A 16,845-nucleotide genomic window follows, 5' to 3' on the forward strand; every position below is an offset into this window, starting at 1 on the left:
AATTATCTAACAAATGATTGAATGAGCAATCATGAAAATTCTCAAAACAAATATTAAATGAAAAGTATTAGAATAAAGACATAAGATTAACCAAATGGAAATTTTAGAACTGAAAAATAAAATAACCACCCAAAAAAATCACTGGATGGACTCAGTAGCAGAATAGAAATAACAGAAAAACAGAACCAGTGACATTGAAAATAGATCAATAGAAGTTAACGAGCCTGGACAATAGAGAGAAAAATATTGAAAATAATTTAACAGAACCTCAGGGATCTGTGTAACAATAAAAAGTTTATATTCAAGATATTGGAGTCCCAGAAAGTCCCCTGAGGCAGAAAACATATTTGAAGAAGTAATGGCCCCAAATTCCCAAGTTAAGTAAAAGACAAAAACTTACAGATTTAAGGAGCTGAGTAAATCTCAAAGAGGATAAACCTATAGAAATCCATGTCTAGACACATTATAAACAAAATATCAAAAACTAGAGACGGCATCAAAATTCTTGATATCAGCCAGAGGAAAATGACTCATTATCTGTAGGGGAACAATTATTTCAATAACTGCAGATTTCTCATTGCAAACAGTAAATACTAGAAGGAATAGCATAATGGTTTTAAAGTGTTAAAAGGCTGAAGAAAAGAACTATCAACCATGAATATCATATTCAGTGAAAACAGCCTTCAGAAATGAAAGTGAAATAAAGACATTATCCTAGGAAGGAAAAGCTAAGAGCATTAATAACCAACACACCTGCTCTAGAAAAAAATTATTAAAGGAAGCTCTGCAGACAATAAAAAAAGGATACAAAAAGGAAGCTTGGAACATCAGGAATGATGAACAGAAATGGCAATATCTTGGGCCTCCCCTGGTGGCGCAGCGGTTGAGCGCTGGGCTGCGAAGCTGCCCTCAGCCTCTGCAATGCGGGTTTGATCCCCAGCCCCCGGCGAGGGTCCCACATGGCGTGTAGAACTCTCCTGCAGTGCCCGCTGCTCCCCTCAGCAGTGTACTTCGTCAGTCTGCCTGTTCTGCTCTCCGCTCTGGCTCTGGTGAATTCTCTCACCCTCCCGCGCTTCTGACTGTACCCAGTGCTTGTATCAATAAATAAATAAATATTAAAAAAATTAAAAAGAAACGACAATATCTTGATAAATGTAATAGACTATTCTCGTCTTGTGTGCTCTGAAGCATGCTTCATGTTTCATAGGAAAAGCTTTTACATGGATGAATTTTTGGTATGTATGGATAGAGTATATAATGTTTTCTAACATGAATGAACAAGGGTAGAGGGACTTACATGGTGGCTTATATATTTCAAGTAAAGGATTATATATTCCAAGTAAATTGGTAAAATAGATTATGAAAAATTAAGTACTGCAGGTACCATAGTACCTTTGCAGAATGTCTCACTGTGTGCCATCAAAATCACATGTGACCCCTTGTTAAAAATGTTCTGCCTTTAAAATATTATAAAAAGAAGTCTAACCCTGTTAATAATATCATTGCTTTATTTTTCGGTTACTAGATTGAAATTTCAATTGCAGAATTTTCTAGTTGTCTTCAGAAGATCCTCCAATAGGAAAGGAGGCATTATCCTGCATAGGGGTAAGGAGGAATCCCTTTGACTCCCAGGCCAGTTATCTGTTAAAAATACAAAAGAGAGAAACTGTGATAGAAAGTAACTCATAAGTATTCTTCAAAAGCATTTGTATGATTCACAATAATACGTTTAGCCATCTGTTACCCTTGTTTTATTTCCTATCATAAAAAGGAACTACTTATGTGGTATTTATGGTCCAATCCAATTATTCACATAGTTAATAATCCAAATAGCAACCATTTACAATTAACAGGGATTTAAAACTGAATTTATTTCTAGCATCTTCTCACCTGTAAAGAAAGAGGTTTGAATTGGGAGATGTCCACATGTTTTCAGATTTAAAAATCTATAATTTTTATCAGTATTTGTTTTGTTACAAAAAATTAAAAACATAAAAAAAATTCTTAGGACATTAAACAAAATTAACTGATAAATATGTTTCAAACACTGGTTTTCCAAGCCCATACTATTGATTTATAGGATTTCAATAAATACTACTGAAGCAAAAAAAAAAAAAAAAAAAAGTTTAAGTATTGTACAAAGTAGGCCAGACACATTGTCCTGGACTTCAGATAATGGACAATTTAGAAAATCTCAATAAAATGTTTTAAGTCTAGCATGATGAGCTTAAAATGTTAAATGGAATTTTATGTTTTACAAGTATGAAAAAGCACTAATTGCTTAGTTACTTAACCAAACTTTTCCTACCTCACCCTTAAAATCAAAGAAATAGCCAGATCACCTTGAAAATTCCACCAGCTTCAGGTTGCTTCAAGAGACCCTCGGGAGTCATTCCATCCCGGCCACAGGTCACATACATTTCAGAGTAATCCTTCCCTCCAAAGCAGCATGAGGTTGTTTTATCAACAGGCAACTTCATGGTTTGGAGTCTTTTCCCTAGATTACCAAATATTTTATTTAGGTTTAATTCTAGCAAATTTTCAAGCAGCACAACATTCTGGGACACCTTGTGGGAAGTTCAAAGAAGATTGTGGGCATCAGACTTGAAGCATATTTAATCTAGTTTCCCTGACAATTGATTTTAAACAAAAATACTTACCTCCAAACCAAAGTTCTGACTATCAATTTTGGGTTCTATCTTTGCCTTTATTTCCAAAATCATACCACTGAAATTTTGAATGTATTTCTAATCTAACTTTGTTAGTCATGAAATTTCTCATGCCTCTGAGGTCTGGAGTTTTCTATAGAGGGCAGGAGTTTTTTTTGCTGTGGGCCTACCTGTCTCAGGATCTAAACGAATCACTCTTCCTCCATTGTAGCAGGCCACCCAGAGCTTCCCCTCAGTGTCAATACACATGCCATCTGGGATTTGTTCTTCTTTCTCCAGCTTGTAAACACTTCGACGGTTGGCTATGGTGAAAAAAAGACACAAGCATACATACACACCACCAAACAACCAGCCACTCAGTACTAAGCATCAAAACAGTGTGCTCTCAAGAAGATTATGATCCTGATCACTTCTGCTTATACAGGATCTGGTGCGTGGGCACCACAGGGGTGGTTCTGAAGGATTCTGATCTCTAAAACGTGTCCGGAAACACTAGTGGGCACCCCTCAACAGAGGATTTGTACTATGTGATTCAAAGTGGATTCACGCCTTTTCATTGGATTACAGACACACCTTCTAAACTTTCAGAGGAGGAGAGAAAAAAGAAAGTAGAATTTTTACTAAAACACCAATTGTTCTTTTTGATGCTGACCTGAACTGAAGCCTGAAAGCTTGTTAATTTGTCTCTGAGCACTTGCCTATGTTCAACTGAAGTAAAAATCCACCCAAAACTCTAATGTTCTTTTATTCGATCCTGCAGTATATTACTTGCTATTAAGCACCTCTTGGTAGATCAAGGTCCATTTTATGTTGAGCCTCTTTCTAGTGATGGTGGCAGGAAAGAGGATTAAGGACCTATCCCTATTATGCTAACTGTGGCCATATTTAGTTGAGTTGCGAGCCATGGCTTGACCAGCAGCGATCATTACTATATTGGAATAAGAACACCGGGCAGCTCTCTGCTCGATAACTGAGGACCTATTCACGGGGGTTGAGGGAGAGGCCATCTGCCAGTTATATGCGTATGAAAACTACCAGCAGTATTAAGAGAAATAATGAAAAAGTACATACAGATCTTTCCTGTGTGCAGGTCATAGTCAAAGGCATCCACAGAGTAGGACAGGCTGTCAATGTAATAGAAGATCTTATGGTCCAGGGACCAGTCCAAACCATTGGAGATGTCCACCTGGTCAAAGTACCTTTCCACGTGGTGGTCAGGAAAGAGGGAGTACAAGGAGCCTTGGTGCCGCTCCAGAACCGCTGGGGCTGTTTCCTCAGCCATGGTGCCTGAAAAAAACCAAAGAGCACTGGGGTCAGCCTCCCAGCATCTTGCCCACTGCGCTACATTACATTTTCTCACCAGTGAGACTTTCTGATGATTAAATCATGGAAATCATTATAGGATCCTAATCTGGGTCCTACATTTAAAACTGAATTAAACTACACCGAGAGGTTCTGGTTCTAGGCAAGGAGTACCTGTGCACCAATCTTGTTTTCTCCCACTGAGCACAACTATAAAGCCTGGACAAAAGCATGACATAGTTACTTGAGGACTCTGCAAAGTAAATATCACTAAGGGAAGAGCACCGGAATGAAGTACTACTTAGTTGCCGGTGGGTTCTTTATTTTATTCTCCAGCGTGTCCTGGCCTGACCTCAGTAGAGCCTGAAACCTGGAAGGGAGCACTATGGAGCAGACAGGGATCCAAGGGAAACTCTAGATCTGGCTTAAGGAGCAGAAAGGAAAACCCATGAAGCACATGAGAGAGCAGAGGAAATCCCCTGGCTCTTTTCTACTCCCCTTTCTCTATTCTCTCATGCGCCAGTCTCCAGGCAATTCTGTAGCATGTGTGACAACAAGAGAGTGGCTGACAATTGGAAACTACTCAAGACTCTGAGAGAAGGGAACACTTCCTCCTCTGTCCACCCCGCCCCCCCCCCAATTTGGTGAAGCTGCAGGAACAGAAGGACTGAGACAAATACTTGCTTTTATGTTTTCTCCGTCCTACTGCTGCATGGCCCCAGGGGCAGCACTATCCTGGAAGCAGGCAGGTTCTGGTTAGAGGAAAGAAAAGGAGAGCTCCAGGAAATTGGAAAGGAGCAGGAGCTAGTGAAGAAGGGTGTTACTAAAGAATGAGCTCTCTGTGACTGTTATGATCTGGGCTCATCCACTGGTTGTACATGCAATGGTCTGGTTTAATTTGTATACCAAAGACTTTGAGGATGGAGCTAATGGATAGAACTCCTAGGTCTCAGACTGACCACTGAATGGCAAACATGTGGACAGAGCCTAATAGCACTAATAAAAAGCAGGTTGGAACTTATCTCAATCAAAACATATAGATTGTTAGCTAAAACAAATACATCTGCATTCTCCATAGGATTTATCTCATAACCTAATCATCAAAATATCCAGGATACAATACAAAATTACTGACAACACAAAGAAGCATGAAAATCTCAGCTTGTCTAGGAAAAGAATCAACAGATGCAGAGGATGAGATGATGCAGATGTTGGAATTATTTGACCAAGACTAAAGCAGTTCCTATAAAAATGCTCAAATGAGAAGGTTGTAAACAGTCTTGAAACAAAACTCAAACTAGAAAATATCAACAAAGAAGTAGATGGTATAAAGAATAACCAAATGAAAACTTTAGAACTGAAAAACAAAATAACTGAAATAAACGACTCACTGAATGGACTCAAGAGCAGAACAGAGATGACAGAGGAGTCAGTGTACCGGATGCTAGATCAAGGGAAATTATCCAATATGAATGAGAGAGAAAAAAAAGATTGAAAAAGAAATGAACAGAGGGGCTTCCCTGGTGGTGCAAGGGGTTAAGACGCAGCACTATGAAGCTATCTGCAGCCTCTATAGCACGAGTTCAATCCCCGGTCAGGGAGCTGAACCACATGGTGCAGCAGACCTCTCCTGACTCGCCTGCTGTTCCCCTCAGCAGTGCGTTTCAGTAGATCTGCCTGTTCTGCTCCCCACTCTGTCTCTGGTGAATCCACTCACCCCCAACATCTCTGGCCTACCCCCCAGCTCTTGTATGCATAAATAAATCTTTTTTAAAAAGAGAAATGAGGGCCTCCCCGGTGGTGCAGCGGTTGAGCGCTGGGCTGCGAAGCCGCCCGCGGCCTCTGCGGCGCTGGTTTGATCCCCGGCTGCTCCCCGGCCACTGGAGGAGGGTCCCACATGGCGCGCAGACCTCTCCTGCCGCCCGCTGCTCCCCTCAGCAGTGTACTTCGGTCCTTCTGCCTGCTGCTGCTCCCTGCTCTGGCTCTGGTGAATTCTCTCACCCTCCCGCTCTTCTGACTGTACCCAGTGCATGTATAAACAAAACAAACAAACAAACAAATGAATAAATAAAACATGCCTCTATAAAAATAAATAAATAAATAAATCTTAAAAAGAGAAATGAACAGAACTTTAGGGACGACAACAAAAGTGTTACTGAATACATGTGTCATTGGATTTTTAGAAAAGAGAGTACAGGACAAAAAAAATATTTGAAAAAATAATCACTCAACCCTTCCCAAGTTTGGTGAAAAGCATGAATCTACAGATTCAGGAAGCTGAATTAAGGCTAAAGAAACCTATACCCAGACATAGCACAATCAAATTTCTGAAAACTAGAGTTGAACAGAAATTCTCAAGAGCAATGAAAGAAAAATGGTACATTACACACAAGGGGATAATGATTTCAATGACTGGATTTTTCATGAGGATCCATGGAGGTTAGAAGGTAGTGACCTATTTTTAATTTACTGAAGGAAAAAAGTATTAACCTAGAATTCTCTCACCCTCCCGCGCTTCTGACTGTACCCAGTGCTTGTATAAATAAATAAATAAATAAATAAATAAATCTTTAAAAATAAATAAATAAATAATAAAATAATAAAAAAAAGAACAAAGGCAAAATAAAGATGTTTTCACATGAAGCAAAATGAAAAAAGATTAGTAGCCAGCAGACGTGTTCTAAAAGAATTGCTAAAGGAACTTCAGACAGAAGGGATGGGGTACCAAAAAGAGGAGAGGAATATCAGGACTGAAGGAAGAGCAAGAGGAACAGTAAATATTACAGACTGTTCTTCTCTTTAGTTCTTCAAAATATTGCTGATGGTTGAAAGCAAAAATTAAGGCCTCCCTGGAAGCCTAGGGGTTAAGTCTCAGCACTCCCACCATGAGGGCCTACAGCCAAGGCCTGAATTCTATCCCCAGCCAGGGAGGTGACCCACGTGGCACAGCAGACCTCTCCTGTCCTGCCCGCTGCTCCCCTCAGCAGTGTGTTTCAGCAGATCTGCCTGTTCTGCTTCCCACTCTGTCTCTGGTGAATCCTCTCACCCCCACACTCTGGCCTGTACCCCAGTTCTTGTATGCATAAATAAATAAATCATTAAAAAATACTCCTCCCACTATCTACCTCACAAAAAGATATGCCTGGAAAGTGAAGTGAGTCCCTGCTGCTTGTAAAAGGCTCTTCCTTAGCGAGAGAGAACAACCAGAGCACAGACAGGTCAGACTTTTGGCACAGTAACACTTTCAGGGCACTGCCTACTGCTCCATCCAGATAACCTGTTGACCCACGCTTTTCTGGGCCAGTGATACCTCTCAGAAACTGCTGAAAGCCATGAACTCTTTCTAGAAAATGGTTCTCAGGTGCTTCTGCTTCTGCAGATGTGCTCGGCCAGGAGGTAAACTCACAATGATACTTATAATTTAAGGCATCTCCTTAGCGCACAGGTTAAGAACTGGGGACTCCAGGCCAAGAACTCACGCCTCTGAGGACATTTTATTTTGTCTCACAAAGGGCCACAGAACTGCAAACTTCTAGCCATAAGGAAAAAATAAGATCAATTTCTACAGGAGGTAAAATAGCTAATCATATTTCTTTACCCTGCAGAAATTACTGGCAGCAGGGCTTCCAATGGATTCTCATCCTTAATCTTTCAGCTGGTCCCAGACTAAATCTGTGGTTGTGTAAAGCTTAGGAAGAGGGGAACCAGTCCACAGCCAGATGCTCATGCCTTACCTGCCTTCCATGCTGAATGTGAATGGAGTCAGGACAGCCAAAGCCAATTAATCCTGTGAGGGGGCATTGTGGAGGGGGGTGAAAACAGCTAGGATTTAGAATCAACTATGGTTTACTTATGATGGGAGATAAATAAGTAGACTTCTTATTTATGTATGCATTATGTATTATATAATTATGCATTATGTAATGCATTATGTAAATAACAACAGTTATTAATCATTGCCACTACATAATCCCACTTAATACTTCTGACATTTCTCCAATCTCCAATGGAGAGCTTCTGTCATTTTTTGCTCGAGTAAATGGAGAATGAATAAAATGAAATATTGTATTGTTAAAAAAATGCATTCTTTAATTTCAAAGTGTAGTTAAAACTCACTTAAAGCTGTGTATAAGTCATCCTGCATGCCTCACCGTAAAGATTGAATCAAGCAAGAATCATCGACAAATGTAAAACTGAAGGGAGAATTTTCAATGAGGACCACGATATTTGTGTGGGCTTAAAGTAGCTCCCCATGTTATCACCAGCCTCTAACACGGCCTCAATGATCCCGCCTCCCATGAGTCTCTGTCTCTCCAACCCCCCCCCCATCCTTCTGCATGTGGCACAAATGACGCCATGTTATTTCCAAGATTGGTTACAATAAGACTGTAGTGGGGCCTCCCTGGTGGCGCAAGGGGTTAAGACACACCTATGAAGCTATCTGCAGCCACTGCAGCACGAGTTCAATCCCCAGCGGGCCAGGGAGCTACCCACATGGTGAGGCAGACCTCTCCTGTCTTGCCCGCTGCTCCCTCAGCAGTGTATTTCAGTCAGTCTGCCTGTTCTGTTCCCTGCTCTGTCTCTGGTGAATCCTCACCCCCCCACACCTCTGGCCTGTACCCCAGTTCTTGTATGCACAAATAAATAAATCTTAAAAAAAAAAAAAAAGACGGTAGCTTCCATCTTGGGTTCTCTGTCTGTCTGATAACTGGTCTGAGGAAGCCGTGTTCCTAGCAGCCCTGGGGACAGACTCACACACTAAGGAACGGAAGCCTCCTGCCATCTCCCATGTGAGTCTCTAGGCCTCATCAGAAACTCCAGCCCTGTCCCAGACTTGTGCTGGCAGACAGACTGACTGCAACTTCAGGAGAGCCTTGAGCTAGAACTGTTCATCTAAGCCACAGCCAGATTTTAACCTTCAGAAGTTAATTAAGATGTGTGTTATTTATTTTTTACTTGAGCCATGGGATTTATACATATAGACAGAAACACATACATATGTGTGTATACACATTCATTCATATTAATCTAAACACATCAGATAATTTAAAATGGAGAACTGTTTGTCCTCTCCAATGAAAGGTTTTTGACTTGCAAAAAAATGTTAAGACTTTTCAAATCCTCATTAAATCATTTACTCAGCAACAATACACAGCGGATAACAGGAACACAGTGCTCATATTCATTTCCCATTTAGTCTGAATAAGCAGTTTTGCTGCACAATGCTTTCCTAATGTCAGGTTTTCAATGGCCTGGGAGAACAGCATTTCAATACATGTTTGTTATTTTAACCCACTAAATTTCAGGGTACTTCTTACATGACAATAATTAACAACCCTCCCCAAGATGCTTACAAATAACAATTGAAAAAATAATAACTATGCAACAGAGAAATTTGAGAACACCTTAACCAGGTGATCAAAACATCACCAGTGATGGACAGATGGTATCCAAAGGGGATACCATCTGGATAGGACAGAACATCACCCAGTGTTCCAGCCATGAATGAACAGCATCAATCTAACCGCAAGGAAACATCAGACTAACACAAAAACATGAGGAATATAAGGAACAATCTATATTTTTTTGGGAACATTCTATTTGAATGGGGGAGAGTTGGGTGGGACTATATTCTTCAAAACTGGCAATGTCATAAAAGACAAATAAAGGCTATGGAAATGTTGCAGATAAAGAGATATAACAACTAAATGCAAAACATGATTTTAGACTGAATCCTATACCGGAGGAGAAAATGTGATAGAGGATATTAATTGGTCAATTGATACAATTGGAATATAGATAGTACATCAGATAAAATTATTGAATGAATCTTAAACTCTTTAAGTTGATAACTATAGTGTGGTCATGTAAGAATATGTCGTTTTTTCTTGGGATATTCACAATGAAATATTTTACGGGTAAAGACATGTAATATATGCAACTTACTTTCAAATAATTCTGGAGAAATACGAGGAGAGAGAAAGAGCAAATGGACCACAACGTTGACAACAGTGAATCTCGGTAGAGGGCATACAGGCATACTTTGTACTATTCTTACTTTTTTCTAAGGTTGAAATTATTTCTAATTTAAACAACAATAGCAACAACGAAACCTCTATTTTAAATCGCATTTAAACCACAAAAGTGACATATTTTAGTCTGTGCTAGAGACAGAAATTGAAAGGCATGTCTATGAAGTTTTTCTCATGGAATTATTTTTGAATGGGAGAAGGTACTCAAGCAATAATCAAAGAAGAACCTACAACGCTTTGTGAGTAACACATTTACCATGATGGGAGTAAGACTTTTATAAGTCATGTTCTGATTTTCTCCAAAACTCAGTAAGTGCTAAAGAGAAACCATACCAGCAAAGTATCTCCCAGCAGGATCCACCTTCCCGTCATTGAATCGATTGTTTTTCTTGTCTTTATCTACTGTGGCCAGGGCAACTGTTGACTGATTTTCCCAGTTCAAAGCACAGAACTTTGTTCCAACTGTGGCGACATAGCCTCCTGACTGGCGCAGGGCCACGGAGCTGACGGGGGCATCTGTAGAGGCAAGGGCAGCACTCAGAATGCAGCAAGCAACCCAGCGGCTGAGTAGCACACTGTGGTCATCGCGCCTCCTGGCACCACCTAAGAGGGTTCCAGCCCTTTGACAGCAGGAACTCTTTCTCCTGTGGAATCGGGAAGGCTACATCCGGGAGCATGAAGCGTGCGCTGTTCTGGGCAGCAGGGATAGAAAGGTGAAGAAAACCCAATTCTTCGAAAAGCTGCCACTCTAGCAGGGGAAACGCAAAAGCCAAACCACAGCAGCCATTATGCACTGGGGGCAGGCATCACATCAAGTTCAGAGGAGGGGTTCCAAACGGGGAGGGGGAGCACTAGTTCCGATGTCACACTGCAAGTGATGCTCAATTTGTCTGATCTCCGGGAAATTCAGACACAAACTGTTTAGTTCCAGAAACTAGGTTTGGTGACATCTCTCTCCCCCTCCAATATCAGGGCCCAAGTATATACGTATTAAATTGAAAATTGTTTCTTAAATCCTTTTTGAAGTCAGCATGATAAAAATAATGACTACATAGATAGGAATTGCAGGTGCAGTGATAAAACAATCATGTCTTCATCATATTACTAACTTTGTATTTTTAAATTTCAGGTTTTTTGGGTTTAATATTTCCCCAAGTATAAAGGAACATTTCTTTTTTCCAGTGGGGAGATGGATTACCGCAGTGAGCAATAAATGTATCAGAATTTATTGTGAAAACATTTCCTAAGCCCCTCCTCAGTGCAAGGTCCTGGGTGCTTAGGAGCAGCGTTCAGCTAAAGCCCTGCTTAGATCCCCTGTGGGCGTCCCAGGGGATGTGCAGGACACTATTAGGAGGATCACATCCTTATCAGAGATGCCAAGCCGTGGCATCTTGAGCTTTCCAAGCTACTGCTGACACAAATCTTTTCCAGGGTTTGGGGTGTGGCTTGCAGATTAGGGGTAGGGAGATACTCCTGCCAATTGGGTTCTACTTGCATGCTAGGACAGATCAGAGAAGGCCAGCGGCCCTTCCCCTCCATTGGACCTCAGCAGTCATAGTCACTTTGCCAGTAGACACAGTCATATCCCTGGGTGAATTAAAAGGCTATTCCCTCCCATTAAGAAAAAAGAAAATGGGGGCCTCCGTGGTGGCACAGGGGTTAAAGTCTCAGCACTATCAAGCTATTGCCCGCCACTGTGCCATGAGTTCGATCCCCCGCCAGGGAGCTAACCCACATGGCGCAGCAGACCTCTCCTGTCTCGCCCGCTGCTCCCCTCAGCAGTGTATTTCAGTCTGCCTGTTCTGTTCCCCACTCTGTCTCTGGTGAATCCTCTCGCCCCCCACACCTCTGACCTACACCCCAGTTCTTGTATGCATAAATAAATAAAAATAAATCTTTAAAAAAAGGAAGTTTGAAGTCCCCAGTTTTGAGTTGAGAGTGTCCCACAAGCACAGGAATTCCTGGTATCTGTCCCTTCCCATAAACACAATAATGAAAACAAGAAACTTCATTATGCTAATCAAGCCTATACCCTCTGGGCTTAGAATGTGATAAACCCTTTCTTTGGAAGTCACGTGGCTGTAAACAGGAAGAATCACACTCAAATGCACTGGAAATTCACCCTGAATCCTAGTTTGTACAGTGAATAGATTGTACTGAATGACAGTGCTGACTGCTACTTTTTTTTATTTTTTTAAAGATTTATTTACTTATGCATATAAGAACTGGGGTGTAAGCCAGAGGTGTGGGGGGGGGCAGTGAGAGGATCCACCAGAGACAGAGTGGGGAGCAGAACAGGCAGATCAACTGAAATGCACTGCTGAGGGGAGCAGCGGGCGAGACAGGAAAGGTCTGCTGCGCCATGTGGGTAGCTCTCTGGCCGGGGCAAAGTCATGTTGCAGTGGCTGGTGGCAGCTTGACAACGCTTGTGTCTTGAGGCCCTGACTGCTAGTTTATAAGCTTAAAAGCTCTCCTTTCACATTCACAAAGGGATATATCTGTTTTTTAAAAAACAATAAGGCCTTGGCCTGACCCCAAGTGGATAGCCTCTGCTGTGCCACAAACTGGGTGTCTAACTTCCAAGGCTGATATATAAAGGTATTAAGGAAAGACCCTACAGTGAAGAAGAAGTGTACTGACCATCCAGAATTTACTCGAGTCAAAGTGGGAGGACATTGCATGTGGACACAGAGCACATAGCAGTTTGTAGCTTGTAAGATATATTCGGTAAGCTTTAACAAGAGGCTGGGGGGGGGGGGGATGACAAAGCCTGTGTGACCGCCCCGCCCCAGGGAAGAGCTGCAGTCTGGGCAGATGTGAGTCTGGCTTCAACCTTACCCACGATCACTTGCTGCACTCGCTTGCTGAGCGAATCCCACCGGCAAACCTTTTTTGCAGGAATATCTACGAAGAGCAGGGAGCTGGTTGCTTCCTCCCACACTGGAGACTCTCCGCAGTGGCAGTTCTCCCTCAAAACACACTCAATCTTAACGGAAGACATTGTCATAGGGGAGATCTACTGCAGGTAACAGAGATAAAACAAAATGTAATCACATGGAGTAAATTCAGCAAAAGAGCTGGCTTAAGACCCTGGTAAAATCCCAAGGGGTGTGTTTTGTTTTTTTTTTTAAGAGGTTTTTTTTTTTTTTTTTGGACTGGAAAGGCTGAACACACTTTCCCCAGATTAGAACAAGATATTCAACATGACAGGAGGAGACATGTATGAAAAAGAAGAAAGTGCCGATAGGCAAGAACATGAGACATCGTCAATCAACTTACCAGTGTCTTTTTTTCAAGCTATCTTCAGAGAGAGCGTGCAGAGAGAGCAACGCCACAACACCCACACCTTGGTGCTAGAGACACTCAGAGCCTCAGTTCCAGAGCTAGGGAGGCTGCTTTTTAAGCCAGCACCTAGACCCTGAGGCTCAGGGGCGGGCAGCTCCCTCATTGGTGCAACTGCTCCCGCTGCACCCCACATCAACTGTTGATGCTGTAGATTCACTGCTCATTGCTCAAAGGCTAGAGAGCTGGCCTGCTCTGCATTTTACTGAACAACATGTTTAGAAGTGTTTATTTAGTGTTATAATAATTTAGTATTACTACAGTAAATTAGAACTAACATCCATTTTCAACTTCAGACAAAGGAAGGGGTGGAGAAAAGGACATTATCTGGGTCCCCTTGAAGGTACTGAGAGTCCCACAGTTATTTCTAGAAAGGCTGTGCCAGTTTAGTAAGGCTGCGTGCACTCTGCAGGCAGAAACACTGTGCTGCGACTTGGGGCCAGAGACCCAGACCAGTGAATTGGAAGATAAAGGAAAAAACAAACACCAGTACCAGAAATGAAAAACAAACCACTTTTATGTAAGAAACCCACGGGGAAGGGGAAAGATAGGCAACCTTCAAGAGCCTTCTCTCTCTCCTAAACTCCGTGGGATGATGATAAAAACTGCAGGCATCCTCATCCTTCTCCCCCAGCATCTGCCTGCTTTGAAGTGGCTCCAGCCTAGCTGGGCAAAGGAAGCCAGGAGAAAGGAGGCTAATCTTTGGTTTCATATTTCCTTGAATAAACGACATTTTTAAAAAGAGACAGCTCAAATGAGCCTCCATTCCAATACCCACTGCGAGGGGCAGAGCATTCGGAACCTTCACTGGCTGTTGAAAAGTGGCCCTGGCTTCAAAGGCCTGCACGCTATCGATCTTAGATAAGTCCCCAGACCAGACACCGGCCTCTGGGACTTAACTTTTAAGCCCTCGCTCCGCCGTGCAAGCCAGGGCTCTGGCAAATGTCCCTTTTCTGCCCGGGCCGCGTCTGCAAGGGCCGCGCAGGGTGGCCCCGGCGGGAGGAGACGGGACGCGGCGTCAGGGGGCCGCGCCGCTCGGGTCCCTGGGCGGGTGCGGGCCCTGGCACGGTCTGGCAGCGCCGCCGCCGCCGCAGGCGACGCGAGCTCCTGGGAAGCCGGAAGGCTGGGCCGCCTGGTCCCCGGGCGGACAGAGGACAGCCGGCCTCCTCCCCGCGCCCCAGCTCATCCGAGACCGGGCCCGGCCGGTCGCGCTCGGCAGCCGCCAGACCTTGCCTCCCCCGGGGGCGGGGCGGGGGCAGCCGACCGGGCGCTCACCCGGCTGGTGACCTCCAGGGCGGCTCAAAGGTCAGACCGCGGGTGGGGGTGGGGCTGGCGAGGAGGAAGCGGAGGAGACCCAGCTCCGCTCAGCAGGCGCGGGGCTTGGGGACTGCCCACCCCCTCGACAGCCCCCTCCTCTGCCAGCTGGAAGATTCCGGCGGAGCCTCCTGGCACAGGGAGGTGGGGCAGAGGTTTGGAGCTCGATGAACCTAAGCTGTGGAGTTTGGACGCCGAGCTGCTTTATCACTTAATGATGTTAAAATGTCTGAGGGTCCAGTTAAACACCAACTGGTGATAGAGGAAAGAACAAAGCAGTTAAACAAATCCTCCCTTTCCCAGGTGAAGACCCAGCTCTTGCAAAACAGCACAACGTTGTTTGCTGGAGGAAAGAGGACCGGCTTTGATTGGATTTTAAAATCATATGGAATAAAATGATCCTAAGCAGCACTCGGCCTCACATTCTCCTTTGAGAGTCTAAATGTGTGCCTGGTCCTGCCACCTGACCATCCCATATTTCTCCAAATAACCCACAAGTTATTTTAAATACTTGAAAAAGGTAATAGAGGGAAGTAAACAGAATGGCAGTTACTCCTGGGGATTGGGAGCCAACGATTCACTGAGAAGGGGAGCGAAGTGCATTTTCGGGCATGGCTGTGTTCTGTATCCTGATGGACGTTTGAATTGTATAGGTGTATGAGCTGTCAAAAATTATTCAGTGGTGGCCTCTCTGGTGGCGCAAGGGGTTAAGTCGCGGCACTATGAAGCTAACCACAGCCACTGCAGCAGGAGTTCAATCCCCGGCCAGCCAGGGAGCAACCCACATGGTGCAGCAGACCTCTCCTGTCTTGCCTGCTGCTCCCCTCAGCAGTGTGTTTCAGTCCTTCTGCCTGTTCTGCTCCCCACTTTATCTCTGGTGAATCCTCTCACCCCCCTGCATCTCTGGCCTGTACCCCAGCTCTTGTATGAATAAATAAATAAATCTTAAAAAAAATCAATATCCAAAGGGACAGGGCTCTATGCAAGCAGGAGATAGTTGGAGCAGTTCCAGCTCAGTTTAAGGTAATTATGAATAACTAGCACTATAGTCTCCATTATTTCCCCTTTGCCCTGAGAGGGACTAAAGAAAAGTACTCTCCAATGTTCCTATTTACAGATGGGAAAACACAAGTGTACAAAGTGAGGAGACATCCTAAAGCCAGCTGGGAAAAATCTGGCATATAGCCCAAACCATCCACAGAAAAATAAGCATTGAAGGACACTTTTGGGTGGGGCAAAGAGTGAGATTGTGATGTCCAATTGTTTGGGATCTCAGGGGTTCTGGTGTGCTCTCTTCGTATCCCATGGCTTTTTAAATTTTATTTTAATTTTTTAAAGATTTATTTATTTATGCATACAAGAACTGGGGTACAGGCCAGAGGTGCGAGGGGTGAGAGGATTCACCAGAGACAGAGTGGGGAACACAACAGGCAGATTGACTGAAATACACCACTGAGGGGAGCAGTGGGCCAGACAGAAGAGGTCTGCTGCACCATGTGGGTAGCTCCCCGGCTGGCCGGGATAGAACTCATGCTGCAGAAGCTTCACAGCTTAATAGTGTGTGCTTAACCCCTTGCTCCACCAGGAAGGCCCACCCATGACTTTTTTTTTGCCTCCTAAATGCTGATGGCTCCCCAAACTCAGACCCAACTATCCCCCATGCCATAGACCTGTAAATCAAAACCTCCACTCAAGAGCACCACTGAGCTGTCTAAAAGCATCCCATTATGCTCCTCAAAGCTCCTGGACACTCTATCTTGGTGAATGGGACCATGGTCCAAACGAAGGGTTGGGCAAGCCCAGACAGCTCATTAGATTTCTCTTGCTTCCTAGCTCGAGTCCAGTTAGTCACCAATTTCCAGTTAGAAATCGTCTCTTTACTGTGCCTCCAACTATGTTGGCACCGCCAGGATTTGCTCAGGTCTTTCCCCATTTCTTGCCCAAATTATTAGCATCTTTCTGGAGGTCTCACCCTGTTGGCTCTGCCAAAACAGCCTGTGAGTCCTGTGAGCAGGGAACGCATCTTATTCACCCTCCCCTCCCTGACACTGCAGCACTGACCTATAGAATTTGTTCAACTATTTCCTTTTTTTGGCGGGGGTGGGGGACTGGGAGCAGGCAAGGAGTAACTTTATTTTTTTATTTTATTTTTAATGAATTTTTTATTTGTTTACATCATTGTTCAT

At 43.6% G+C, this 16,845-nt stretch overlaps 1 protein-coding gene across 2 annotated transcripts; it reads right to left on the minus strand.

Annotated features, from left to right (window-relative positions):
* Positions 1 to 1,381: 1,381 nt before the first annotated feature.
* RGN (regucalcin) lies at positions 1,382 to 14,289 on the minus strand. Of its 2 annotated transcripts, XM_037512482.2 has the most exons (7): positions 13,283 to 14,289; positions 12,842 to 13,022; positions 10,337 to 10,519; positions 3,741 to 3,956; positions 2,840 to 2,971; positions 2,343 to 2,497; positions 1,382 to 1,641 (listed from the first exon to the last, which is right to left on the minus strand). In XM_037512482.2, exons 2-7 carry the CDS (start codon positions 13,008 to 13,010, stop codon positions 1,591 to 1,593), a joined length of 906 nt encoding a protein of 301 aa, XP_037368379.1. In that variant the 5' UTR covers positions 13,011 to 13,022; positions 13,283 to 14,289; the 3' UTR covers positions 1,382 to 1,590. The 2 variants fall into 2 exon arrangements, with proteins under 2 accessions (XP_037368379.1, XP_054551734.1); XM_054695759.1 differs by lacking the exon at positions 13,283 to 14,289 and having other exon boundaries at positions 12,842 to 13,019.
* Between the last annotated feature and the right edge of the window lie 2,556 nt (positions 14,290 to 16,845).

The sequence above is a fragment of the Talpa occidentalis genome, unplaced genomic scaffold (assembly GCF_014898055.3).
Source record: "Talpa occidentalis isolate TD23 unplaced genomic scaffold, MPIMG_talOcc4v2.1 talOcc4.15, whole genome shotgun sequence".
Lineage (NCBI taxonomy): Eukaryota > Metazoa > Chordata > Mammalia > Eulipotyphla > Talpidae > Talpa > Talpa occidentalis.

What these genes read in the sequence shown, in the direction of transcription:
- RGN (XM_037512482.2), bottom strand. Translation starts at nt 13,010, where the DNA reads ATGACAATGTCTTCCGTTAAGATTGAGTGTGTTTTGAGGGAGAACTGC. An exon ending in AGTGCAGCAAGTGATCGTGG is followed by an intron (nt 10,520 to 12,841) that starts GTAAGGTTGAAG and finishes TTGCCTCTACAG; the next exon opens with ATGCCCCCGTCAGCTCCGTG. An exon ending in AAGCTGGTGGAATTTTCAAG is followed by an intron (nt 1,642 to 2,342) that starts GTGATCTGGCTA and finishes TATTTTTAACAG; the next exon opens with ATAACTGGCCTGGGAGTCAA.